Raw genomic sequence first — 27687 nt, 5'->3', positions numbered from 1 at the left:
CGGCGCCCGGGCCGAGCTCCGGGCTGACCGACAGCAGCTCGGAGGTGTCGGACTGCAGCGCCTCGGAGGAGGCGAAGCTGCTCTCGCTGGAGCTGGGGCTGAGCGGCAGCGATGGCGAGTCCCCCGGCAGCGCCCCGCCGCCGCCGCCCTCGGCCGGGGAGGCGTCGCCGCTGCCCGAGGAGCCCTCGGTCGCCTCCGTGGCCAGCAGCCGCCTGCAGCTCAGCACCTCGCTCGCCTTCTCCGACCTCACCGAGGAGCTGCTGGACGCCGGCACCGACGGGCTGCTCCGCGAGCTGGAGGACCTGCGCTCCGAGAACGACTATCTCAAGGTGGGCACGGCGGGACGTCCCCGGGCACGGCTCGGTGTGGCGTGGTATCCCTGGGCAGTACTGTGGCAAAACGTGGCATGGGTCAACCAGGGTCAGCATCGCTGTCCGTAGTGTGGTTAAACGTCCTAGAGCTTTGCAGGGCATCTGAGGGCACAGCTCGGCATGGCACAGCATCCTTGGACGTAGCATGCATCCCTGTGCACGGCTCGGCATGGCACAGCACCTCTGGGCAATAGCATGGCACAGCATCCCTGGGAATGGCATGGCATGGCACAGCACAGCATCCCAAAGTGTAGCTCAGTGTGGCACAGCATCCTTAGGTACAGTGTGGTGCAGGGCACCCCAGGGCATGGCTGGGCACAGGGAATAGTTTGTCTCAGTCCAGGGTGCCCTGGCTTAGCCTGGCATGACATCACCAAGCACAGCCTGGCCTGACTTTGTTGGGCAGACTAGCACACTATGGCTGGGTGCAGGGCTTGGCACAGCTCAGCCCAGCATGGCATCACTGGTATGGCACAGCCAGGGATGACCTGGCATGTTGTGGCTGGGCCTGGCTTGGCTCATCTTGGCACAGTGTGGCATGACTGGATGTAGGGCCCAGCTTAACTAAGCCTGGCATGGCCCTGCTGGATATAGGGCAGAGCTCTATGGCTGTGGCACAGCGTGGCCCAGCTGGGCATGGTCCAGTGTGGTGTGGCATGGCTGGCACTGCTTGGCTCAGTGTACCATGGCATGGCTTGGCACAGGGCAGGCACTGGCACAACGTGGGCCAGCTCAGCCTGGCATTACCCAGCTGAGCATGGCTTGCCCTGGCACAGCACAGATGGGTGTAGCATGGCCAAGCCTAGTATGGCCCTAGCTCAGCATGGTGAGGCTCAGCACAGCCTGGGCTGGCACAGCTTAGTAAGGTGCAGCTCAGCATGGCACGGTTTGGCTCAGCCTGGTTTGCTATCCTGGGACACAATATGGAATAACCTGACCTTGTGCAGCTGGGCACAGCCCAGCCTGGCACAGGGTAGGATGCTCCCTGCTGCTCTCCCTGCCCTCTGATGCTGCCAGACCCTCAGGAGATTTTCCAGCTCTCTTCTTCCCACTGGTTCCTGTGCTCCCTGGGGCCTTTTTCCAGGCATGCAGAGTGCCTGCCTGGTTCATGGGTGCATGGTGAAGCCAGGGCAGACATGCTGTGAGGGGACAGGGGCACGGAGCCATTCTGCCTCTGGTCCCACATTGGCTTGATGCACTGGCACACACTGCCTGCTGCAGGGTGGGCACCAGCACCCACTGGGTGCCACGTCCCGGGTGGCTGCAGGCGTTTTGAACCCTCTGCTCTCCTTCAAGGTGGAGCTGTGGGTGAGATGCTTGTGCAGTCACATGCTTCAGGGCTCAGGGATGGGTACCAGGTGTCCCTGAGCTGCTCTTCGGATGCCACAGGTTGGAAGTCAGGCCAGCTCTCATCTGCTGGTGTCCACGTTTGTAAATGTGTCGGGATTGCAGCCCCGAGGTGGGAGCTGGGCACTGGTGACATGCTCGAAGATGGTCAATCAGGCCCTTTGTCCGTTAGCAAAGCCTCAGTTCACAGCTGGTGTCCCAACTCCTGCCAGAATTAGCAGCAACAGCTTAAGGGCTTTGATTTACTGGGAGTTGGAAAAATACAGATGAGGCCCCTCCGTTTCCAAGAACATGCGTGCGAGCGCTGCCATTCCTGTGGACAGAGCGATTGCTTCCTCCATTTCCACAGGATCTCCTTCCTGGCAAGCTGCAGGCATGTGGGGTGTGTTTTACCTGCCATGAGGAGTGGCAGCTCAAATCCCCTGGCCAGGAGCAGTGGGAAAGTGGAGAGCTGCTGGAGGTGTGCACCAAGACTGACCGTGGGGATGCTGGTGGCATCCTCCCTTCTCTGTCAGCATGTGTGTCTCCTCCCTGGCATGTGCATCCTGCTTATATCCCTGTTTCCATGTTGGAGCTCGCTTCTCCTGACTCTTAAGCAGAAGACTGGGGTGGTACCCTGGCTTCAGCTGGGCAGAAGCCCAGAGCACACTCCCCTTGTGCTCCAAAAAATGCTGGAAGGTTTGCCTAGTTTCTCCAGCAAGGAGCAGAAAACTGGGCTGGGCTGCAGCAGACTGCTGGCTTGTGCTGTCTGTGCTAAAAATTCAGGGATTTGAGGACTTAGGGCAAAAATAAAGCCCTAACCCAAGCGTTGGCATTGCCTGCCTTGCCACGCAGCTCCCTTCTCCTCGGGTGTGGGTGAATCAGGCTTATCCAAGGTGACTTATTTCCTAGGACTCACTCAAGTAGCTGCAAATGAATTTTTTTTTTTTAATGTATTCACCAGAGCCAGCTAAAACCTAGTGCGTACTGAAAGCGAGATGAGGATTTTTGGGGGTGGGAGGGTTTTGGTGACGTTCTGGCATGAGCCAGACGTGTGTGGCACTACTACGCCCGTGTGCTGCACGCTGGGTTTGGGAGCTTCCCAGCAGAGCTCCAGCAGTGCCAGCTCACGTCCCATCTTTCCTCGGCTGACATAATAAAATGTACATGTTTAAACACACTTCACCCATTTCTCTTTGCAGCCCAGATCTGTGCAAGGCTCTGCCTCCCTCCTTCCGCCCTGCGAGTACCAGGCGGGCCGGCGCCTCCTCTTGTCCCCGCTCCCAGGGTGGTGCACCTGCTGTAACTCTCCCTAAATGGGTTATTCCAAGTGTTTTCCCAAAAAGGGGCCGTTCCTCACGTGCAGGTTGGCAGCCTGGTGAGGGAGGACATGTCTTGGGTGTCCTTGCCCCGTCTCGCTGTCGCTGAGCCGTGTGCTGGAGAGCAGCTCCCAGCCCTGCTCAGCGGGCTGGAAAATGTGAGATGTGATACGGCAGCAGCTGCGGAGGGACAGGCAGACAAAGAGTGGGCATGGAGAGGGTTTGGAGCGAGGGGAGGGGATGCCTGCAAACCCTTTCCTCTCCTCTCTGCGGGAAGGGGTTTAGGCAAGAGCCATATAATGCTGGGAGCACAGCCCTGCCTGTGCCTTCCTGCTGCTTGTCCCCCTCCCGCTCCCTGCCCTGAGTCATCCCACATCCCTCGGGGTTTGCAGGCATTTCCCAGCTCTAGGAGAAACATGCAGAGTGAGTGGGTGCCTTGTTTTCCCCAAGGCAGTCAGGGACCAGCACATACCACCAGCGAGGGCTCTCTGAGAGCATCCCGAAGGGGCACTGGGGGCTGTGTCTGGGCAGCCTGGTTGGCACTGGGGCCCTGCTCTGCTGCTGCTCAGATTTTACCCAGCCACGGGGACAGGGACAATTCCCAGAGATCCCAGTAACCACCTGCAGAGCCAGCGCACATGGCTTTGCCATGGAAAGGTCTTTGCAGCCTCTTGCCTTTTTGGATGGTGCACGACATGGGGTTGGGCTGCAGAGAGCCCCCAGCTGTTTGCTGTGAATTTATGGGGGCAGGTGTAAAGCCGAGAAATGTTGATTTTTCCCTCACTCCCAGTGCTGAATGGGAGCTGGTGTGCTGGCCAGGGACAGGGATCAGTGCACAGGCTGCTGCACTGAGCTCCATCCAGCGTGACGTGGAGGGAAGGATGGCTGGTGTTTGCTGTCAGAGCTGGGCTAGAGCTGCTGTTAATGCACCTAAAAAAACCCTTTTGTGTGATATGGGTGTGCCTTGCCCATCCTTCCACCCACTGCACCCCGGCACGGCTCAGGCTGAGCTGCATTTGCTGGGAACCCCTGGCTAGAAAGGGACATGCCTGAGCACCCTGGGCAGTTTCCTTTAAGAGCCCCCTCTGATTTTATTTTCTCCCTATCAAATTCTAGCATAATTCCCTCTCCTGCCTGACAGGCGCTCAGAGTTAATTGAAAGCTGCTGCTTTTGTCCTGTAATCTCGGAGGAAGCCGGTGCTTGTTGCTCCTGCACGGTAATCCCTGTCTTTGCACGAGGGGAGGGAGCCGCAGGCGCAGCCGCTGCCAGCAGGACCCTGAGATTTGCACAAAGGCATCACTGCAAAACATCCAGGCAGCTTCCAGCCTTTCTCCTCCTCTACATCCCGCACTGAGGTTTGGGGGTGCTGGTGGGGGCTGCAGGCAGGGCTGTGCCCCCCAAAGCACTGCCCGTCCCCCACGGCCAGGCGGCTGCTGCTTGGCTGTGCCCCAGAGCCTGGGGCTGCCAAAGTGAGGGTGTGTGTGCTGGCAGCGGCTCCAGAGCCAGCCATGGCGGCATTTGCATGATCCTGTTTTGTATCCCTGGCTGCTTTCTGCTTCCCAGAGATAGCGGGTCCTGCTGAGGAGCTGCCGGCGTTGCACGGAGTGCCCTGCTCTGCTCTGAGCTCACTGCATTCTTGCACTCACTGAAGCCAGCAGGTTCAGTGCTAACCCTTGGGCAGGAGATCCAAAGGTTTAACTCTTCTTCTGCAACCTTTGATGGGTCTGGTCTGCATTCTGAGGTGTGCTCTGCTGTCCCCACTGGCCCCTCTCCTGCCCTGCCGCTACCCAGGGCCATCACCCTAAAGCTCAGCCCTTTCCAAGGTCTTGCCCTTCCAGGAAGAGCTGCTGTCCTGCAAGTGGATGTGTGGACACGGCTGTTACCTCCTCCTGCTCTGAAAATGCATGGTTCCTTTTTCCTGAACTGGAACCAGGCAGTTTGCATCCCACCTTTCCGCTTCTTAGTTTCCTTAATAACCTCCCTAGGGAGAGACAGTTGTCTCCGAGGTTTGTGCGGAGGAGGTTCAAGGAAGGTTGTCTCTTGGGCTCCTCCATCGAGGGTAACCTGGCTCCTGCAGACACAAAATGGGCTGTTCGCTTCTGCACAGGATCCTTTGGGCATTCAAATGAGTCTCCCTGGACTGCAGATCCCAGTGTCTTTTCCAAGACAGGTGATTTCTGGTGTAAAAACACCATGAAATCTTTGCTGCTGCACAGACAGGACGAGCAGGATGCAGCAGTGGGTAGTCCTGGAGGATGGAGGGCATGAACATCCCAGGAGTGTTTGGAGGCTGTGACTGCACACAGGGGTGGGCACCCTGTTGTTTATGGGACAAGTGGCTGAGCACAGCAGCTGTGTTGGAGAGAAGTCATTTATCTCCTCCTCAGTGTTGCCCACCTCGTCTCCATTTCACACTTCATTTAGCATTGCTTACGGTGCACCACGCTCACAGTGCCACCCCCTGAATTTGTGGTGTTTCTGTGGGGTTCCTCCCTTCCCCTGGCTCTGCTCTCACCTTAATCCAATGGATTTTTTGCTGAGTTGGGCATCAACTCCGGAAGATGTGCAGATGCACAGGGTGAGGCTCAGTGGCTGTCACAGACTCCTTAATCCATGAGGAGCCCCCTGTGCTGCCTCCAGACCCCACAGGGCTGCTCTTTTGCCATGGCCTGGCTGTGGAGGAGGTCAGCTCTGCCCTCCTAAGGTCTCCTCCAGTTAGCTGGCATTTTTCCACTCCCCAATCCTAATCCCTTTACTATGGCTTAGTGGCATGGCTTCCTTCCTTGGGGCAAGCCGGGGCTGCCGAGCTGTGGCCACTCCAAGGGTTTATTGGCATTACAGGATGCAGGTAAATTCCTGCAGCTGGAGTGAAGGGAAGCACCGCTTTCCCAGCCCTCCCCCCCCCAGTGCCAGCCCTGCTTCAAAAGCCCCCAGCCCCACTCCACAGGGAAGCAGGCAGTGAAGGAGCAGCTCAGGGCTGTGCCTCCAGGCTTTGCCCAGGCTGTGGATTGTGGATCACGCTGGACACGGCCTCCCCCTAAAATAACGGTTGCTACAACCCGAGGCATAAACAAGCAGGAGCTCTTAGCAGGGCAAGCCCAGGCTTCCTTCCAAGCAAATGCAAGGTTTGCTTGGGTTTTTTCCAAGGTCCCTGCTCCCTGCCCTGCTCAGCTGCTGCCTGGGGAAGCCGCATAGCAAACGGGAGCGGGAATGGTCCGTGCTGGAGTGGGATTGGAATTGTATTCAAGCCACGATTCTCCTGACTTTGGTGACGAGAGGCTGTTTTCCACCACCCGTTGCACTGCGCCTGCTCACCTGCAATCCATAATGCTTTTTGTCCTGTGAAAGCTCCCAAGGAATAGATGCCATAAACGGCTCCCTGGGCTGGTTTGGCTCGTGGGGGTTTTGCTGGTGTCCCCAGGGCTGTGGCACTGCCAGAGGGGTGGGTTCCCATCTAGTTTGTCACCCCAGGGTGTGTCACAGCCATCACAGGGACAGACACATCACATGTGTCTGCTGGCACATGTGGTTCATCCCTGGGGGATTTCACACCTGAAATCTGGGGGGATTTCAGGTGTCCAGGTGGGTTTCCAAAACGTGTCTGCAGTGATGCCCTTTCACAGAGCAGTCTCTGGCTGTCCCTGGAACAGCCTGGCTGGCTGTCCCTGGAACAGCCTGGCTGGCTGTCCCTGGGACCTCCCGCAGCCCATCTCGGAGCCTCAGGGCTGTTTCTGCTCTGCTGTTGTTCTCAAGACCCCCCAGCAAGCAGCAGAGCAGTGGAGGGTGGCTGGACACTGGTGGCCATGGTGCCACTGGGCTCTGCCAGCCCAGGCCAGGAGATAATCCGGGATTGTCTAATTGACGTTCCTTCTTTGTCACAAAGTGTTTAAAGCCAACAGTGAGTGACTGTGACTTGTCCCTGCAGCTGCCACCCCCCTCCCTGGGCTCAGCTCTGCCTTTTGGGGAGTTCTTGCAGCTGGGGCTTTGTCTGGGCCGGGCGAGCGTGGCAGCCGTGGTGCCAGTGCCTGGCAGAGCCAGCACAGAGCTGCAGTCTCAGGCTCTAGGACACAGTCATGGGCAGTGTGGGGAGCAGGGGGATCCTGTCCCCCTCTGCCCAGGGTGAATCAGGGCTGTGCTGGATCCTCGTGTCCCTCTCCTGGCCACGCCATGGTGCAGGGTGGCAGCGTGAGCCCCTCGCTTCTCAAGTGGCGGTTGTGTTTGGCAGCAGTGGGTGGTGTTTAGTGGCAGGGTTTTGGGCAGGAATGCAGGTGTTTGATCCCTTCCCAGGAGTGTGCTGGGTTCACTGGCTCTTGTCGAGGAGGAGAACAGCCAGTGTGATGGCTGGAGCATTTGCTTGGAGGATTTGGGTTGAATCTATGTTCATGGCTACATGAAAGGAGCTTTGGGCAGTGCAGCCTCTGTGGATCCATATGGGAGAGTCCTTGAGCATTCCCAGTGGCCACAACCCTGTGCTGGATGAGGGGGAGGCACTGGGGATTCCAGCCCTGGAGGATGCTTTGGGTTGGCACTGGTGCCAGCAACCCCTGGCCCTGCTGTGACAGTGATGCAAAGGCTTCATGCCAGAGGCTGTGCTGGTCTGGGAAAGGTTCATCCCTGGGAGAGCTGATGGGACTGGGAAGGGGTGGAAGTGGGCACCCAGCCCATTGACTGCTGCTTGGTGGCAAAACAAGGGGCAAGCTCTGGTTCCCCTCGCTGGTGGCATCTCGTTCACGTCCCTGCATTGCCTCCCCTGTCCTCGCCTGCCGTCTCCTCCTTCCCTCCCTTGCCTCCCTGACACATCTTTTCCAAAGATAACCTAATTTTTCTCCCCGTGGCTGCCGCCTGAGCTGCTCCTGCAGCTCCTCTCCCTCCCCCACCTTCCTCTTTCTTTTACCACAAATATTCTCAGGCGCCCGTGTTGACTGTTCCCCCCCAATGGGTGTCTGGCTCGCCTGTGGGTGATGGTGCCCAGCTGGCTCTGAGCCCTTTTCCTGCCAGAACTGGGCTTGACCCAAGGAGTTGAAGGTCTGTGAAAATGGCTCGTGGGGTGGAGGAGGGCAGGGGAGCCACAGTGGCGAGATGTCCCACAGGTCTGCCCCCTCTAACACACGTCTCCCCGCAGGATGAGATCGAGGAGCTGCGCGCTGAGATGCTGGAGATGAGGGATGTCTACATGGAGGAGGACGTGTACCAGCTGCAGGAGCTCCGGCAGCAGCTGGACCAGGCCAGCAAGACGTGCCGCATCCTGCAGTACCGGCTGCGCAAGGCCGAGCGCCGCAGCCTGCGCGTGGCACAGACTGGCCAGGTGGACGGAGAGCTCATCCACAGCCTCGAGCAGGACGTCAAGGTGAGCCTGGCAGGGGACATCCCCACCCAGGCAGGGCCTCCACAGTGGTTCTTGATGAGTTGTGGCCATGGAGGTGGCGGGGGATGTCGGGGTGTGGGGAGCTCTGTGGGGCTGTGCTGTTTGTCAGGCTGTCGATGGGGACGTCACGATTCCCCACGAGCAGTGGTGATGTGAGAAGCGGGAGCAGTGCTTTGACTGCACTCAGACCCCAGGTCTGAGGACATCTTGGGGTGGAGATGGCCAGCACGGCCCAAGGATGGGGGTCTCAGTGCCGTATGTGAGGTTCATCCTGTACAGACAGGAGCTCCCTTATCCTGCTTTGATGGGAATGCGATGGGACCACCACTGAGGGCATGAGTGTGCAGGGAGGGAGTGTGGGGACCAGGACCCTGGAGACCTGGGAGCAGCTCCTCTCAGCCCTTGGGGGAACCTTGCAGAGCCCCAGGAATCACAGCACTCCAGGCTGGGGCAGGGAGGAGGGGATTTCTGCAGGGTGACGTTGCTTTGCCCTCGAGGAGCCGCTGGTGCCGGTGAGTGTTTGCTGTGGGCTCTTGCTGACACAGCTGCTGCCAGGAGGGGGGTGCGGTGCCCGTCGGAGACAGCTCTGCATGGATGGGCAGCAGCTCGAGGACTAACTGTGTTTTTTGAGGACTAACTTTGTTTTTTGAGCAGAAAACAGCCAGTCCTGGTGACACAAGTGTAGGGCTGTGAACCCGCCTTGTGCTGCCCATCCCTGCTGGGGCCCTGATCCCCTCCCCAAACCTCCCATCAGCCCCCAGCTTGGGCTGCTGCTGCCAAAAACGCCTCCTCCAGCTTCTCCCTTTATGGGAAAGAAAGCACAGCCCATCCTTGGGGGAACAGGAGCCTGACCCCATGGCCTGAGCCCCCCCAGCCCTACAGAGGGGCTTGCTGCTGCCTCCTCAGCGCTGGTGTCCTGGGCTGTGCAGGGGAACATGGGCACTGGGGACAATTTTTCCCTTCCTATGGATGCAAGAGTGAATGTTTTGTGCTATTAAGCTCCTTTTATGCCAGGGGCAGTGATCTGGAGAGAGGGGAGGCTCTGAGGTGCATGTAGGCACCCTTCACCTCGGGGCAGCTGCTGGTTTTTCTGTAATGTGATGCAGCAGCTCGCTTTTCTCCTGACCAGCACAGCTGCTGCCCACAGTGAGAGGCTGCCTGTTCTGATGCTTCCCAACAGATTTTCCAACCGTCTGGGGGCTTTTCCAGCCTCATGGTGTGGGGAAAAAGGTAGAAAAAGGCAACGACAGCATTGGATTAGAGATGGAGAAGGCAGGTTGGCCAGGGGATGGGGGCACGAGGCAGCCTTGCAGCTGGTGAAGGGGGAACAGCAGTCAGCATGTGGTCAAGGGGGCACACACAGGAGCCAGGGTGTCACCCACCAGTGTCTGCTGCAGAGGATCTCAGCCTGACATTCTCTACATGAGTATTGGAGGTGCCCAGGAGCTGCAGTCCCAGCCCCCTGCACAGTGTGGCAGTCTGATGAGACCCCTGTTGTCCCCCCAGGTGGCCAAGGACGTCTCTGTGCGGCTCCACAATGAGCTGGAGGTGGTGGAGAAGAAGAGGATCAGGCTGGAGGAGGAGAACGAGGACCTGCGCCAGCGGCTCATCGAGACCGAGCTGGCCAAGCAGGTGGTGCAGAACGAGATGGACAAGCTCCGAGAGGTGAGGGGGACACGAGAGGGGGCCCCGGGAGGAGTCCCCAAGTCTCTGCTCGTAGCAGGTGTCCTGGCCCTGAATCATGGGATCCCCCAACTCTGCTTGAGTCACTGAAACCCAAACCCTGCTGCAGATGCTTGTGAAACTTGAGCAGTGCCTGCCCTCGGCACGATTCATCCCACCCTGCGGGCACGGGCTGGCTCTGCCCCATCTGGGGGGGCTGCAGGACTTCCCCCCCTGTGCTAGAGACACTTTATATGTCCTCAGCCACTTGCTCAGCCTGGCTACCTGGGCTGTGCCCAACTCCCACTGGGCAAAGCCCAGCGTGATGTGTGGGGTCTGTGTGTCCCTGGCACAGTGCCTGGTGCTGGATGTATCCTGACCACATGCTGCTGGTTCAAACTGGGCTGAGCCGTGGGGTGTGTGGCAGCCGTGTCCCAGTGGTGTCCCAGCAGTGTCCTGAAGGTGTCCTGGTGGTGCTGCAGAGCTGGGTGGATGCACAACCCCCTCTGTGTCCTGGGCAGCCACACATGTACCCATATGCACAGGTCCAGGGCGCTCTGTGCCACATTTGGGACCAGCTCCTGGCAGGATGTTATCCTTGGTGATAGGAAAGGCATCCTGGTGACAGCATGGGCTTGTGATCCATTGCAGCACTTGTAACCCACTTCCTTACTGCCCGGGATGCCTTTGGTCCCCGGGGGGCCTCGGGAAGCACCGCTGGCTGAGCCATCAGGGCAGTGTGGGGGAGGAGACACAGGGAAGGGAAAGCTCTCACTTCCCCCACCGTGCTTCCTGCACACGGCTTGGGATCTCTGGGGCCAGCTCCGTTAAATGCCGGGACCAGCTCCTGGGAAGGAGCTGCAGGAGCCGGCCGTGGTCACCCCCGTCCCCTCTCAGCCATCCTCCCGCTGGTGACACGGAGCAGTGTCCCCCGCACGGGGTGTCTCGTCCCTGGGCTGCGCAGGCTGCACTGACAGCCGTGAAATGGGTTTCCCTGCAGCCGGGAGCGCGGGCTGAATAACAAATGGCAGCGGTGGGAGCTGGGAGGGAGCACTCCCGCGCCTGGAAAACAGGCAGAGAAAATGGTAGCGTGGTCAGTGTGTGGGGGGGGCTCCGAGAGGCAGCTGCTGCCTTGCCCTGGCTGAAGAGCGTGGGACAGGACAGGATACAGCCCCTCTCTGCAGCTGCCTGAGCCCAGGGGGGATGCTGCTGGCTGGTACAAGCTCAGAGAGGGTCCCCAAGCTCGGATGGAGTGTCCCCAGGCTAGCAAGGGCGTTGGGGTTACTCACTGATTGCAGAGTGCTAATTAGGCAAACATTAGTCAAAGTGAGCTAACAGCCCTCCTCCACCTCCTCCCTGCTGCTGGAGGGCGCAGAGCCTGGCAGAGCTCGTTAGCAGCCAAGCCAAGAGGCTGCACAGGGCTGGGCTCACCCCTCGGGGCTGATTATTTCTCCCTTCCAAGAGGTTTCTCCCATAATTGGATAATTGTCTGGGGATCATCCCCAAAGGCACAGGCATTTTCCTCTCTGCTCTACCTCTCCATGGCATCTCCTGGGGGGGGCAGGAATAAAGTAGGACCAATCCGGGTACCCCATGCCAAACCTGCCACGTGGAGCTAGGCTGTGACCAGATCCTCGGGTACAGCCACCCCAAGGGATGCTCTCAAGGTGGAGCGATGACATCTGACCCAGGGTGCTGTGCCTGGGGTGCTTGGGGCTGTTTGAGGCTGGTGATGTCCTGTGCCAGCCCCAGTCCCAGTGCAGTGGGGGTGAGGGATGTCGACGTGGCACAGCCAGCCCCTGGGAGAGGCTCTGCAGCTCCAGCAGCTCCAGTGATGGTCGTGGCCTTAATAGGAAAGCCTGGAGCCCGGCACCTTGGCACAGGCAGCAGCTTACATTTCACAGCTGCTTTCTTTGGCTGTTGGGCCTCAGCACCAGCTTGGAAATAGGTCCAGGGCAGCTGCATGGATCGTGCTCATGGGGGCTGTGTGGATGTTCCTGAAGGTTTTCCCCCGGCTCCCCTCCCCAGGGTGCTCTGGGCACCCGCTTTTTTCTCACACTTTTGGTCTCCCTTATTGCTCTGTCTGCCTTCCCCATTTCCCAGCTGTCCTCACTGGCCTGGACATTGTCCCTTGTGTCCCCAGAGAGCCTGAGAGCAGAGTCAGCATTGTCCTGCTGAGGAGCCCTCCCCATAACTGAGTGACCAGGACATGTCCCTTGCTTGGGGAAAAGGCGATGGGGAATGTCATCAACTGCTGCTCTCACACTGGAATGCCCTGAGAGCTGTCTCTTGGCCTGGGGGTTGGATTCCCTGCTCCATCCAGCCCTGACAGTGACTGTGACTCAGCCTCTCCACTCTCCATGGCTCATTTCCTGCTCACTCCTGCTCTCTCACTGCTCGCTTGCCTGCAGGGGGAATTTCTGGCCAAACCTCATGATGTGATGCTCGCCAGTCCAGCTCCTTCCAAGCAAAGGGCCTCCCTCAGCCCACCGGGGCTTGGGTGTATTCCTGGGGTTCACAAGCAGCTGGAAAAGTTGGCATGGATGTCCCTCCATCCTGGGTCTGTCTGTCTGCACTGGGGTGCTGTGTGCTTGCCATGGGTAACAGCTCTCTCTGCTCTCTGCAGAATTCCCTGAAGAAGCGGGGGTCTCGCTCCCTTGGGAAGACGGAGAAGAAGCCATCAGTGCAGGTATCAGTGCCAGTGCATCCAGGACACGCCACAGTGACCCACCAACACCCATGTCATGGTGCCAGCTGGAGAATATGCCCAGCCCAGGACTAAATCTGGGCATGGCAGTGCCATCCCCTCCTTGCAGGGCTTTGCAGAGCTTTCCTGCCTCTCAAAGCCCCCGCATAAGGGAGGGATTGATGTGCTGGGCCATCCTCTTTGTCCTCAGCCGCTCCCTTGTCTCATTTATCAATGGAGCAGCAGTGGCCAGGCGGTGGCTTTAACCCTTTCCCTGTGTAAGGAGCTGAAGGACTTTGGCTTTTACGTTTCAAAGCTGCTCGTGCCCTTGGATTGTGGCTGTCACAGCCTGGGTCCCTCCTGCCTGTCAACAGCTGTGCTTGGGAGTGGCCTGGGAACCTGGAGGGGTCTGGGAGAGCTGAGGGTCCCCAAGGGGGATGGCTGGAGGCCACACACTGTCCCTGCCCCTCGCAGGTTGCTGGGGCAGAGGAGGGGATGGGGGATTTGCCGGTGGCAGCAGGATTTCAGCTGTCACTTGCTGTTGGGCTGAGCTACTGTGACTCGCTAATGCTGTTACCAGGGCTGGGAGAGGCAGAGCTGCTGTTGCTGGGATAGAAAGGCAAGAAGAAAAATCCTCTTTCAAAGGCAAAAAGACATGAAAGGTTTATTTTGGGGAGCAGATCTGTTCCTCCAAAGCTGGAGCAGGGAAGGAGATGCTGTAAAGCTACTCCTGACTGAGAGCATCTCATGGCAGGGATCCCGAGCACCCCAGGGGTTCTGGGTGACCTATGTCCTTGCTGGCACAGCCCACTCTGTGCAGCTGCAGGACAGGGATCCCCAGGCCCTCAAAGACTTTCCCCTTCAGTCTTTCATTTGTTATTTCCCTTTAACTCCATCCTCAAGATCCCTTTTCCGGCCAGCCCAGCGTCCTTCCCCCACTTCCCCAGAGAGCAGACTGTGGCTTTGCACCTACAGCCGGCTCTGCCCTGAGCTGAGGAGGCCCCTCCGTCACCCCTTTCCCAAGGCTGAAGCCCCTCCTCTGTCTCCTCCTGGGGCAGGAAACAACCCCCAGCTTTTGGCAGCAGTAAAACCCCTTCTGCTTCCCACACCCCTGCGGAGCTGAGACCCCTCAGCCTGGGGATGCAGGGCTGGATGCAGCCCCAGCTCTGTGATGGGACTAATGCTCCAGGAAGGAGCCCACCTTGGGCTTCCCTGGGTGCAAACGCTCCTGGATGTGGCCCCTCCATCTGCTCCCTCTCCAGTGGCAGGGCTGGTGGCCCTGTGGGCACAAATGCTTGTGACTCATCAGTGGCTTCCTGGGCCCCTTTCCTGCCCAGCCGAGCTGGGTGAGCATCAGCACTCACCAAAAATGGAGCTATGGGGGACAGACCTAACACTGAGGTCTGCCCAGACCCCAGGGACACTCGAGAGGGTCCTGGGGATGTGTGTGTCCCTCTGGAGATGCCAAGGGGTAGAGGGACACGCCGGGCCGCTGCTTTTTTTTTCCCCTGGAAAAACAGGAACTGAGGTCATGTCTGCCCTGGCGGGGGAGAGCTGCCCGCCAGCCCTCCCCTAATCTCCACAGCTAATTAGGGGGACGCAGTTTAATGCGCCTTAACGAGGCCATGTCTCTGTACACGAGCACAGAACAGCAGTAGTGTGGTTCCTGTGGTCACAGCAAGACATTTGGGGAATAAAATGTCACCCCAAACTCATGGGATCCCCCCCTTCCCATCACCCTTCTTATGAGCAGCCCAGGAAGTTTGCAGAGTAAATACCTGCTGCAGGGTTTAGGGCTGTGAGGGTGGGCATGGCTGGGAGAGCTGGGGCCTGGAACATCCAAAGAGGGGGACAGATTTTTTCTGCCAGCCAAAAAAGGGGAAAGGAGATGAGTTCAGCTATGAAAAGGGCTGCCAGGGCCACCAGCCACCTGGCCAAAGGGCTTGGCCACCTCCAGCACCCACCCAGCTCCAGTGGGTGCAACAGGGTGAGGGTCACGGCCAGGCAGGTCCCCTCCTGGCAGCCACCACACCAGAGCTCAGAGCACTCAAGTGACCCCACGGCACGGGAAGCTGTGAGCTGGACGTCAGGAAATCCTGGTCCTCTATCCAAAAAGCTTCCCAGAGCAGAGGAACGGTCTGTCTGGGCAAATAGCCAAGGTCCTAACTGCTAAATAAAAAAAAAAAACAAACACACGGAGAAACAGTCCTGAGAAGCAAAGGGGCTGGGAAGGGACCAGAGAGCTGATGCTGAGGCTTTGCTTGGGTTTTCAGTCCTCTGGCAAAGTGGTGGCAGCAAGGCCAAGTGCTGGATTTTGAGAGGTTTCCAGCTGAAACTGCTGCTTCTCTGCTCTGTGATGGAGCGTTTAGGGCTGAGTGGGAGGAGCAGAGCCCCTGTGAGGGTGCGGTGCAGTGGCAGCAGTGTTTCAGTGCTTGCTGGCTTTTGGGAGGAAACCTTGGTGACTTTTATTTTGTCCTGTGGAGTCTTGACAGCCTTCTGCCCCCCTCTGCCCTGTGGTGGATTGGGCTGGGCTTGGTCCCTGCTAGTGGCTCGATGTCCTTCCTGGGGCCAGAGCCATGGGTCTCCTTGCCCAGGCTCTGTGCTGTCCCTGAAAGCCTCCAGGATAGATCTCAAAGCTTTTTCCCCTCCATGAGTGGCTGCAGCTTCCCTGGGATGACTGGGGTGGGACGGTGGCATGTCCCCAGGGCTCTCTCAGAGCCACCATGGCCCCTGTGAACACCTTTCTAAGACCCACACCCTCTGTGTCCCCAGGAGGACAGCGCAGACCTGAAGTGCCAGCTGCATTTTGCCAAGGAGGAGTCGGCCCTGATGTGCAAGAAGCTGACCAAGCTGGCCAAGGAGAACGACGGGATGAAGGAGGAGCTGCTGAAGTACCGGTCCCTGTACGGGGACCTCGACAGCTCCCTCTCTGTGGAGGAGCTGGCCGACTCTCCCCATTCCCGCGAGGCCGAGCTGAAGGTGCACCTCAAGCTGGTGGAGGAGGAAGCCAACATCCTCAGCCGGAGGATAGTGGAGCTGGAGGTGGAGAACCGCGGGCTGCGGGCGGAGATGGACGACATGAAGGGCCAGGGGGACAGGGAGCTGCCGGGGCAGGACACGCGGTTCCTGGTGGGCGTCTCCAGCTGCGGGGACGGAGGGGACACGGTGGCGGAGCTGCGCCGGCACCTGCAGTTCGTGGAGGAGGAGGCCGAGCTGCTGAGGCGCTCGCTGCTGGAGCTGGAGGACCAGAACAAGCTCCTGCTGAGCGAGCTGAGCAAGTACAAGTCGGACCACGAGCTGGACGTGACGCTGTCGGAGGACAGCTGCTCGGTGGTCAGCGAGCCCTCGCAGGAGGAGCTGGCCACGGCCAAGGTGCAGATCAGCGAGCTGAGCGGGAAGGTGAAGAAGCTGCAGTACGAGAACCGGGTGCTGCTCTCCAACCTGCAGCGCTGCGACCTGGCCTCTTGCCAGACCACCCGGCCCATGCTGGAGACCGACGCCGAGGCCGGAGACTCGGCACAGTGCGTCCCCACCGTCGGCTGGAGGGATGGCACGGGCGGCGGCGAGGCCGACGGGCAGGACAGGGTGCCTGGCAGTGGGAAGGTGCTCGATGGCCCCGCCAAGGTGCTCAAGCCCAAAGACCTGGAGACCTTGCTGGGCATCAGGGACCAGGCGACGCTCGTCAGCAAAGCGATCGACGTCTTAATTTCGGATGCCAACGGCTTCACCTCCGGGCTGAAGGCTTGCTTGGACAACGAGTGCGCGGGGGTGCTGCTGGGCGAGGCGGTGGGCAGTGGTGGTGAGAGCCCCAGCGATGCCAAGCTGATGAACGTGCTCCTCATGCGGCTGGGAGTGCTCCAGCAGGACCTGGGCTGCCTCGTGAGGAAGGTGGACCACCTCACCGGCGGCCTCAAGGAGCACACGGACTCTTTCCCCTTCTCCAGCCCCAGCAGCCACGACGTCACCAAAGAGGGGTTGCAGAAGGACCATTCCTCCGACTTCCAGGTACAGCTTCTTCCCACATCCCTCACAGCAGCTGCTGCTTTATTTGCTGCCCCATTTCCTCCTGCTTTAACGGAGCAAACCCTGATCCCCAGTGTAACCTCCCTCCTGCCTCTCCAGAGCGAAATCCAGACTAACACCTCACTGCATGCCAGTGGCACCGGGGACAAGGTAGGACTCTGCTCCAACAGAGTGTGCCCAGGGCAGGAGGCAGTGGGCATCCTGGCACATCCCAGCACAGGCTGGTTGTGCTGAGGCTGCCCTGCCCGTGGCCAGGGGCTCTCAGGTGCAATCCCTCCTTATCAGAGGCTGATGTTTTGGCTGCTCAACCCAACATCCCCAGCTTGGAAGCTCTTTTGTGTTGGGGATGAGCTGGGTGGGAGGAGAGCAGCCTGTAGCCCCTGAAAGCAGCCCAAATTATGGGGACCCCGCTTGCAGGAAGCCTCAGCCCCCGGAGATGCCCAGGCAGGGTAATTTGGAGACCAAAGGCTCCAGGGGCAAATCTGCATCCAATGAGGAGCAGTTTTGGAGCAGTGGAGAGCAGCTCATGCCCTGCTATCACCCTCCTCTCAGAGGTCCCAGCTCATGCTGGGGACCAGGGATGTCAGTGGTGGTTGGGGCTGCGGGCACAGCCCCTTTTCTGGAGCACACTCCCTTGTTCAGAGTCCTATTTCTCTGCATGTGGTCCTACCAGTCCCGGGTCCCAGTCTCCCCCAGTCACCGCATGGCACCGTAACTGGTGTTTGCACATTTTTTCCCTCTTTCTCTCTTTCTTCCCCTTTCCCCAAACAATCCAGGCCACGTGTCTCCTCATCCTGTGTTTCCTTTTGGTTTCCGCATTGTCTCCCGCCATGGTGATGAAGCTCCTTCTCCTCCTCATCCTTTTTGTCGTCTTGTAGTTCTTTACTGTTTCGGAGACCCATTGTTTTGTTTTCTGGCTTTTTTTTCTTCCCGCTCTTTTGGTTTGTTCTCATTAACTTGCCCACGCATGCAGCAGCCTGATTTTAGGGACGCCGACCCTTTCCGCATCCCCCACGCCAAGGACACGGACCCCACACACCCCCGGAGCTACAAAACCTGCCGGCCTGAGGAGAACGACTCCTACGCCACCGAGGTATGACACGGGCAGGGAGCCACGTCCCCTGGGCCAGCGCCGTTGGGGCAGGGCTGTGGGACAGGGGTGACAGCTGGGGACCCGGGAAGCTGCAGAGCCCCGTTGGGGAGGGACACGGGGAGGTGCAGCCAGACACAGCCCACCATCCCTGTGGTCTCTCCGGGCTGTTGCAGATGAAGGAGCTGCAGCTGGTGCTGTCAGAGGCCAACGAGAGCCTGCGGGGGCTGCAGGAGCAGCTCTCGCAGGAGAGGCAGCTGAGGAAGGACGAGGTGGACAACTTCTCACAGAAGATCTGCCAGGTGAGTAGGCAGCAGCCTGTCCCCACACCCGTGGCTGTGTCACCTCCAGCCCCAGCCCAATCACCCAGCTGGGGACCTGGGTGTCACTTGGGAGCGCACACAGCATGTCCCACCTTCAAGGGACACAGGCTGAGGTCACTCCTCTCGCACATGGGTGTGCAGCCATGCAGAGCTTCCCCCGGGGCGCTGCCTCGATGGCTCTGGTGTCCCCAGCACAATGCCAGGGCGTTGCAGGTCCCCAGAATAGGGATATGGGGCTGACACCAGGCTCAGCCCAGACCCTGGGGTGGAGACTCCACCAGGTCCTGGAGCCCACACATCTCTCCACAGCTGAAGGAGGACCACCAGAAAGCGCTGCTGCGGCGGGAGTTCGAGCTGCAGAGCCTCAACCTGCAGAGGCGGCTGGAGCAGAAGTTCTGGAGCCAGGAGAAGAATCTGCTGGTGCAGGAGTCACAGCAGTTCAGGCAGAGCTTCCTTCTGCTCTTCATGAAGCTCAAGTGGTTCCTCAAGCGCTGGCGCCAGGGCAAGATGGTGCACAGTGAGGGCGAGGACTTTTTGGAGGTACAGTGGGCTGAGGGGCTCCCATCTCAGCTGCCTTGGAGGGGGGAACACGCTGTTGGGCATCCCCAGGGCTGTCCCTTGTGCCTACACATCCCACCCAGGGCTGTTTGGGTGTCCCCTGGCCGTGGGCTGTGTGTCCCCTCCTCAGCCCAGCCATGGGGTCTCCCACAGGTGAACAGCATGAAGGAGCTGTACCTGCTGCTGGAGGAGGAGGAGCTCGCCCCGCAGCAACAGGCAGACAACAAGATGTGTGCTGGGGACACCTGGACCCCCAACACAGTGAGTGGGGTCCCCACAAGCCCAGGGGTGGATCGGGGCAGGATCAGCCCCCGCTGTGGCTGTGGTCTTGCAGTGCCATATGTGAGGGTCATCCTGTGCAGACTGGAGCCCAGGGGCTGAGCTCCCTTATCCTGCTTTGATGGGAATGCGATGGGGCCACCACTGAGGGCATGAGCGTGCAGGGAGGGAGTGTGGGGACCAGGACCCTGGAGACCTGGGAGCAGCTCCTCTCAGCCCTTGGGGAAAACCTTGCAGAGCCCCAGGAATCACAGCACTCCAGGCTGGGGCAGGGAGGAGGGGATTTCTGCAGGGTGACGTTGCTTTGCCCTCGAGGAGCCGCTGGTGCCGGTGAGTGTTTGCTGTGGGCTCTTGCTGACACAGCTGCTGCCAAGTGACGTGGGGTGGTGGTTCCTCTCGGGGTGCAATGCTGGGTGGGGATGCTCAGTGCAGACACATCACCCCCAGGGGTGGTCCCTGCCTTGGGAGCAGGGCTGGGATGCAGAGAGGGCAGCGTCCATGGAGTCCCACCCCCTTGGGGTACCCTCTGGGTCCCAGCTCCCTGTGCTCACCCCTGCTCCCTTGGCAGCCCAACGAGTGCATCAAGACTCTGGCCGACATGAAGGTGACCCTGAAGGAGCTGTGCACGGAGCTGCGGGAGGAGCGGCGCGGGGCCAGCGAGCTGCAGCAGCAGTTCACCAAGGCCAAGGCTGCCTGGGAGATGGAGCGCGCCGAGCTCAAGTGCCACATTGCCCAGGTGGGAGCCCTGGGCACCCCGTGGGCTGGCAGAGCCCCCTCCTTGCCTGGTTGGGGGCTGGGGGGCTGCCTGTGCCCCGTGCCAAGCACTGGCCGTTGAGCAGGGCTGGGAGCAGGGTGGCACTGTGGGAATCTTAATTAGCAGCCGCTCAGGCAGGCGAGTTTCTATAGCAACGGGGCTGGCATGGAAATCTGACTGTGGAGCAGCAGAGGATGCTCTTTATTCCTCTGCTGGGTTTGTATGGGGGGTGGGATGGGACAGGGGCTCAGCATCCCTGCCCAGGACAGGCATCTGAGAATGGCATTACAGCCCTCCTCTCCTCTCCCGAGTTACACAGCAGGCAGGGGCTCTGCATCCCTGTGGATGCTGCAAAAGGAATGCATGGCTGTGGTGGGGGCAGGAGGTGGAGAGAGAACAGCCTGGGCTTCTGCCTGCAGAGCCAGTCCCCTTGGTCCCCCAGCCCTGCCCTCCCAGCGATGAGGGGTTTCTGCTCCATCACACTGTGTTGGCAGCAGCCCATGGCTGTACGTCAGCTCTGCTCCCTAGAGCAGGTGCCAGTGCTTTCCAGGCAGGATTTCTCCAGGCAGAGCTCAGCAGTGGTCCCCAAGTCCCCACTCCCCCTCAAAAGAGAGCAGAGCTGCCGTGGTGGCAGCACCCCAGTGGCAGCAGCATCCTCGGGGTCTGCTCTGCCAGCCCTGCAGGCGATGCTGCCCCTCTCCAGGAGCCAGGTCCCACATGGAGGAGTGTGGGCAGAGCACAGCCAGGCAGGCAGGACGTTCAGCCTGTGTCCCACTGGGTGACCATCTGCCAGGCCAGCTGGCACAGTGTGGCTGGAAGCCAGGACTGGCCGTGGTGCCCACAGCACACAGCCTTGGGGACAGGCTTGCTGACCAAGCTGGCAGCATGGGACCAGCACTGGGAAGTGGGATGCCCACAGCCTTGTCCCTCATCTGGAGGTGTCCAAGCACCACTCTGGAGCCATGGGTCCCCCACAGCCACCAATGTGTCCCTGCAGCTGGAGTCAAAGGCAGGCAAAGGGATCGCAGAGCGTGCGCTGCCGGACTGGAAGGTGGCACTGAAGAGGGAGCGTGAGGAGCACCAGCATCTCTTGGCAGAGTCCTACAGCGCCGTCATGGACCTCACCAAGCAGCTGCAGATCAGTGAGAAGAACTGGAACCAGGAGAAGGTGGAGCTGCTGGCTCGCTTCAAGGAGGAGCAGCAGCAGGCAGAGCAGCAAGCAAAGGACCTGCAGAACAAACTCAACCAGGTATGATGTCCCCCATCCTGAACGTGTCCTCCAGCCTCTGCCACTTGCCCAGAGGGGCACATATTGCAACTGTTGAGTGACTGTCACATTCTCCAGTTGCAGAAGGGATCCAACCCGTGGGCATTGAAGCACTCGGAAATGGAGAAGCACGGCAGCAACTGGAAAGAGGTGGGTAAAAGAAGGTGGAGGGCTCTCAGGGTGCTCCTTGGGCTCAGGTCTATGCTAAGGGTTAGGTGGGAGGTTGTGTTTACCCCAGTTAACACCCTCTTAAACAGCAAATGATGCTGCAAGTGGGAGCACCAGGAACTGGGGAGAATGAGAGGGTGGAGGGCATAGCTGAACCCCAAGGGCTTCCATGGGGTTATAAAAAGCTGATTTAAAATAGGTGTGGATGCAGAGAGCCCCATGCAACCCTGGGAATGGGATGCTGGGCCTGGGAGTGTTTGGGAAGCTGGTGGTGCTGGAGGGGAGCAGGATGCAGCCCATGCTCCAGCCTGTCTCTATGCTTTGGTCCTGTGCTGGCTGACCCCGGAGCTTTCTCCTGTGCCCTCCTAGGCTCTCAATGAGAAAATCACAGACAAGGAGACAATCTCTGAAACAGAAGCCAAGGGAACCAACCTCAAAAGGTGAGTGTGCCGGTGCCTGCATGGTCTCCGGGGCACGGAGAAGGCCCCTGGGCTTGACATCCCTGACAATCAGGGAGAGATGCAGCCACGGTCCAGGGTGGTCCTGGAGGCCAGGGGCTCCCCATGAGGAGTAGGACTGGGTGCCCAAGAAGGTCCCATTGTGGTGGGAGCAGCATGCCTTCAACTGTCCCTCAGCCTGCTGCCCTGTCCCCTTTTGATCCCAATCCTCTCCCCACAGGACCAAGTCGGTTTCCTCCATGTCAGAGTTCGAAAGCTTGCTCGACTGTTCTCCCTACCTCCCTGGAAAGACCGTGCCAGGGCTGGGTGACCATGCCCGGGGCAAAAAGTCATCCTCAGCCACCCAGCTGCTGCCCAACGGGATCCGGGACAGCGCCAGTGTTCCTCCCTCCAACTGTACATATGTGAATATTGAACAACCTGCCCCTGACAGCCTGGCCAAGGAGAAGCTGGGCGTGTCCTCCTGGGACTACTCGCGGGCAAGCAGCCTCTCCGGGCACGACCCAGCCCACAAACAAATACAGAGGAGCTACACGGCGCCCGACAAGACCGGGATCCGCATCTACTACAGCCCACCGGTGGTGCGGCGGCTGGAGGCGCCTCTGGTGCACAACAAGGAGGGCAAGATCATGATCGAACCCGGGTTCTTGTTCACCATGGCCAAGCCAAAGGAGCCAGAGGAGTCAGCCAGCGCCGAGGGCACCTACAGCCAGTGGCTGTGCAACTTCTCCAAGCAGCAGCGGGAGCTGCTGGACGGCGGCGCGGTGGAGGGCGCGGTGCCGCCGGTGCCGCGCTTCCCGCCGGCGCTGCACGACCTGGAGATCTCGGGCAACATGAGCGACGACATGAAGGAGATCACCAACTGCGTGCGGCAGGCCATCCGCTCCAGCTCCCTCGAGAGGAAGGTGAAAAGCACCTCCAGCCAGACGGTGGGGCTGGCCCACGTGGGGACACAGACCATCCAGACGGTGAGCGTCGGCCTCCAGACCGACCTCCCACGTGGCGCCGGCGTGCACGGCAAGAGCTGGTCCCCGCGCAGCTCCTCCCTCGTGTCCGTGCGCAGCAAGCAGATCTCCTCCTCCCTGGATAAGGTCCACTCCAGGATCGAGCGACCGTGCTGCTCCCCAAAATACGGCTCTCCGAAGCTCCAGAGGAGGTCTTCCTCCAAGCTGGACGCCTCCAAGGACAGGAGCCTGTGGAACTTGCACCAGGGCAAGCAGAACGGCTCCGCCTGGGCCCGCTCCACCACCACCCGCGACAGCCCCGTCCTCAGCAACATCAACGACGGCTTGTCCAGCTTGTTCAGCGTGGTGGAGCACGCGGGCAGCACCGAGTCCATCTGGAAGCCGGGCTGCCCTGAGAGCAGCCGGGCCAAGCCCGAAGCACCCAAGTATGGCCTCGTGCAGGAGTTCTTCAGGAACGTCTGCGGGCGGGCGCAGAGCCCCACCACCCCCCAGGAGAAGAAGGAGGCCGCTGGGGAGGAGGGCAGCAAGAGAGCCGAGTACCCCAGCACCGTCACCCACCACCCAGCTGAAAACATCTCCCGCGTCCTGAACAAGAAGGTCCTCAAGCAGAGCAGCTGCGAGGACCCCAAGCCCTCGTCCCCCGGGCAGGGCAGTAAGGACACAGCCCTGCGGGACCCCGACCTCATCTCGGCCTTAGCCAGCGAGGTAACGAGGCACGGTGCCCCCCGGGGTGTCCCGCCGTGGCGAGGGTCGGGGTGCCCGGCCCCTCTAACCCCGCTGTGCCCTGTCTATTTTTGCAGGACACGGCGTGTGACTGCAGCTCCCAGTCCCTCACCTCCTGCTTCGCCCGGCCGTCCCGCTCCGCCGTCCGCCACTCCCCCTCCAAGTGCAAACTGCACCCCGCGGACCCCCCCAGGGCGGAGGAGAAGCCGGGGGCCTCGAGTGAGTGAGGACGGGGGGCCGGGGGACGCAGCTATCCAGTGCCTGCTATCCAGAGTCCTGCCAGAAGAGCGCCCGCGCTGACGCCCGCGGGGGCCCCTCTCGGAGGCGGCGCGGGCGCATCTGTCTCCTAAACGTCCCCTCGCCCCCGGCGGGGACGCTTACGAAGCAGATGTGGGGCCGGAGGCTGCCGGTAGCCCTGGGGGCGCGGGGACATCGCGGCCAGGGCGGTCACTTCACCTCCCGCTGCCGGCACTGGGGGGTCCTCACCGGTGCCCACCGCCCCGGGAATGTCAGCTGAGACCCCGCCGTGCCGAGGGCTCGCCGGGCCCTGAGAAGGGGAGAGCGGCCGGGGGAGGCTGCTCGTGTGGACAGGGAGGGCTGGGGGGAAGCGTGGCCGTGTGGAAGCGCTGGCTGGAGGTGCGGTGGCCCTGCAGACGGAGGGTGTTGGCTCCGGTGCTGCCCGCCCTGCCCGGGCTCCAGCTCGTCCTGCCAGCCCCGACTGCGGTGCTGGCTCTGGTGCTGCCCGCCCTGCCCGGGCTGTAGCTCATCCCGCCGGCCCCGATTGCGGGCGGTTGCATCAGCCGCACGTGCTTCCCCGGGCAGGAAGGAGGAGGGAGGGAGGCTCCCTGCGGTCACCCGGGCTGCGCTGGCTGGGGGGGCTCTCCCTGGCCATCCTTCTGCTCTGGGGGTGCTGCTGAGGCCCTTTGCTGCTGGGAAAGGTCCTGGTGGTCCCCGGGGCTCCTCCAGCTGCAGGGATGGGGTCGCTGGGTGCACAGTGTGGGGAGAGGCAGTGTGTGCCTCTCTGTGTGTGTGTGTGTGTGTGTGTGTGTGCACATCCCCTGCGCCCGAGGGGCCACGGCCGTGGTGCCCCTGCCTTGCTTGGGGCCACTTGCAGTTATTTCTCCTCCAAGTGCTGAATATACATATTTCTCTTTTTTTTTTTCCTTCTCTTTTCTTGTTTTGTTGTTTGTTTGTTTTTTTTCCCCTCCACTTCTGGCTCTGGCCAACTCCGGACAGCCTGCAATGTAAAACCAAGTGCATTTTAAAAATACCGAAATGAGCTGCATTGGAGAGGCACCAATTGGATTAAGAGATTGTGGGTTGGGAGGCTGCAGCGTGGCCCGTGGTCTGCGCTGCACATCCCTCTGTCACCACCAGATAAAGCCTTACCCGAGGAGGGAGGGGGCAGCAGACACAGCCCCCATGGCAGTGCAGAGCTCCTGAGGCTGGGGGGCTGCGACCCAGCCCCACACAGAGCAGAGCTGGTGCTTCTGTGCAGCTCCAGGAGAGAGCAGAGATTTCTGAAGCAGCTGCCTGACCTATTTTCGAGCTGCCTGCCAGAGGCCAGGCAGGGATTCACCCAGATGGAGCTGCCTGCAGGTGCCTGTGGATCCTGGGGCTCTGTACATTGCTCTAGGGCTGTGTACACTGCTCCAAGGGCTCTGTACACTGCTCCAAGGGCTCTGGGCACTGCTCCAAGGGGCTGTGTACCCTGCTCCAGGGGCTCTGTGTGCTGCTTCAAGGGCTCTGCATTGCTCTGGAGCTCTGTACACTGTTCCAGGAGCTCCATGCACTGCTCTAAGGGCTCTGCATTGCTCTGGGGCTCTGTACACTGCTTTTGGGGCTCCATACACTGCTCCAAGGGCTCTGTGTGTTGCTCTGGGGCCGTGTACGCTGCTCCAAGGGCTTTGTAGGCTGCCCCAGGACCTCTGTACGCTGCCCCAAGGGCTCTGTGCATTGCTCTGGGGGTGTTTACACTGCTCCCAGGGCCTCTGCACATTGTCATCCTGCAGTTCCACTTACAAACTGCTCGTGCTGCCGAGGCTGCTGCCCTCTCCCGTCCAGCCCAGCCGCTCTCTGCCCGCAGCAGCAGCAGCAGGGCTGCATCACTGCCACGTCGCAGCCTCCGTCAGCACCTCCGCAACGGCCACTCACTGCCTGTGTCTCCAGACACAAACCAGCATCAGCCAGGGCTCCTCAGGCCCAGCACCGATGGCCTTTTGCTCCTGGCCCCACAGGGACCCTCGTCACGCGGGTGGGGGACACACAGGGCAGGTGCCACCCACCCTCACCAGCAGCCGGGGCCGGGCGCTGTCCCTGCCTTGCCAGGGAGCAGTCGGGTCTCTGTCCCACAGCACTGCCACGGGCGATCTCCTGCTGTACATAGATCCTTTCGGGGTGGTTTTTAGCGTTTTCATTGATAAATTGGGGTTTTGGTTTTGTTTGGTTTTGGCTTTGTTTTGGTTTTTTTTTAAAGACTTCTCTACTTTTGGAATGTGGTTTCTCATTTTTACAACTGCCTTTTAATTATTTGTAATATTGGTCAGTTCTGTCTTTGTAAATAGCAGTGCTGGGCATTTCCCAGGGGGGCTGAGCTGAGGCTGGCAAGGGGTTTGTCGGGAAAATTGGAGGTGTGGAGGTGGCTGATTCTACCCCAGCCCCTGCATGGACTCTGCCCTGTCCTCCCCACATGCCAGTGCCCGACCTGAGGTGAAGCCCGAGGTGTTTTGGGCAAAGCCACGCTTGCCCCTGCCCTGTCCTCCTGCCTCCTCTCACCAGCCCATGCCAAGGTCGCATGAAGGGCACCTTGTGCTCCGATGACAGGCTCCCTGCCCACCCTGTCCTGCACCTCTGTATCATGCCTGCTTGTTGTGTGATGAATAAAGGTCCTGCAACCCCTCACCCACGCCCCTGGTGATGCCTTCCCGTGCTGTGGTGAGGGACCATGCTGCTGCAGTGGGACGTGTGGGGTGATGCATCCTGTCCCTCTGTCCCCACCATCCTGCCTGCTGCCCCAGCCCACACACGGTGTCTCAGCCTCTCCTCACCCGCCCCTCTCTCCCTGACACCATCCCCATGTGCTGACCCCACCTGTGCCACACCACCAGGGCTTCTTGTCACCCACCTGTGGGTGGGTCCTCCATGGCCTCACTGCCAGTGCTGTCACCCCACACCAGGCTCCTCTCAGCTTTGCATTGTTTGTGTGGTGCTGCTGTTTCTCATGCCCCATCCCAGCCTGCCCAGCTCACTCCAGCCTGCCCAGCTCACCCCAGCCTGCACACACCCCCCCCAGCCCCTTTCCCATCACCATGGCTTCTTGTCCTTGTGCCCCTCGGTTGGACTCCATGAGCTCAGAGGTCTTTTCCAACCTTCATGATTTTGTGATTCTCTGATCACCTGCAGGTCCCAGCCTCCTCCGAGGCTCACTCCATTAAACTGTCCCTCCCTGAGGTCCTCCAACACCCACCGTGACCCACCTCTCCTTCTTTTGCTCCTCCATCATCTTTTCATGTCCCATCCCTTTCGTCCCTGCTCTTTCATCCCTGCTCTTTGATCCCTATGTCCCATCCCTCTTTATTCCGCTCTTTCACCACCCACCTAACCCAGCCCAGCCCTCCTTCCTGTCATCCTCCATGACCCTCCACCCCATTCCTCCTTCCTGTGCTCCATCACCTACCATATCCCATCCCTTCTCCTGTGTGCCTCCTTCTATGTCCCACCCTTCCTTCTGCTGCTCCTCCATTGTCCACCTATCCCTCCTTCCCGTGCTGTCACCCACTGTGTCCCATCCCACCCTGCCACCCTCCTCCATCACCCACCAGGTCCCATCTTTCCTTTCTGTGCTCCTCCATCAGCCAGCATGTCCTGTCCCTCCTTCCTGTCCTCCTGCATCCTCCATCATGTCCTATCCATTCTTGTGCTCCACTGTCACCCATGATTTCCTATCCCTCCCTACTCTCCCTCACCCTCTCCACATCCCACCCCTCCTTCCACACGTTCCAGAGTGTGCTATCAGCTGTGTCCCATCCCTCCCTGCCATGCTATGCTCCTCCATTACCCACCATGTCCCCTCCCACTCTCCCTGCATCCTGGGAGGATACACTACATCTTCTCCCTCCTTGTTCTTCTCCACCACCCACCATCTCTGACCCCTGCTTCCTGTGCTCCTCCACTGCCCTCCATATCCACCTTCCAGTCTTCCTGTCACATTTGCATCCCCTCCCTCTCACCTGCTCCTCCTTCATTCACCACACCCCGTTCCTTGTTATCTTCATTCACCTCCACCATCTCCTCATGTCTTCTCTTCCTTCTTCACCTCCACCTTGTGCTATCCATCCTCATCCTGCTTT

General features: G+C 60.1%; 1 protein-coding gene across 2 annotated transcripts; it reads left to right on the top strand.

The window, feature by feature from the left end:
- SOGA1 (suppressor of glucose, autophagy associated 1) lies at positions 1-26244 on the top strand. Of its 2 annotated transcripts, none has more exons than XM_032704686.1 (16): positions 1-329; positions 8140-8364; positions 9889-10047; positions 12671-12733; positions 15503-16735; positions 17727-17846; positions 18020-18145; positions 18476-18706; positions 18878-18985; positions 19572-19739; positions 20755-21006; positions 21103-21174; positions 21562-21632; positions 21871-23320; positions 23416-23557; positions 24575-26244. In XM_032704686.1, the coding sequence occupies exons 2-16, from the start codon at positions 8167-8169 to the stop codon at positions 24601-24603; spliced, it is 4422 nt and encodes a 1473-aa protein (XP_032560577.1). In that variant the 5' UTR covers positions 1-329; positions 8140-8166; the 3' UTR covers positions 24604-26244. The 2 variants fall into 2 exon arrangements, with proteins under 2 accessions (XP_032560577.1, XP_032560576.1); XM_032704685.1 differs by having other exon boundaries at positions 248-329; positions 17730-17846.
- The last annotated feature ends 1443 nt before the right edge of the window (positions 26245-27687 follow it).

This window comes from Chiroxiphia lanceolata, chromosome 17, assembly GCF_009829145.1.
Source record: "Chiroxiphia lanceolata isolate bChiLan1 chromosome 17, bChiLan1.pri, whole genome shotgun sequence".
NCBI classification, from domain to species: domain Eukaryota; kingdom Metazoa; phylum Chordata; class Aves; order Passeriformes; family Pipridae; genus Chiroxiphia; species Chiroxiphia lanceolata.
Note: the sequence above shows the minus strand (reverse complement) of the source record. Positions and strands in the feature narration are given on the sequence as shown.

Coding starts and splice junctions, on each gene's coding strand:
- SOGA1 (XM_032704686.1), top strand. CDS start 8,167: ATGCTGGAGATGAGGGATGTCTACATGGAGGAGGACGTGTACCAGCTG. Junction 18,707..18,877: donor AGGGCGAGGACTTTTTGGAG/GTACAGTGGGCT, acceptor GGTCTCCCACAG/GTGAACAGCATGAAGGAGCT. Junction 23,558..24,574: donor GGAGAAGCCGGGGGCCTCGA/GTGAGTGAGGAC, acceptor AACTCCGGACAG/CCTGCAATGTAAAACCAAGT.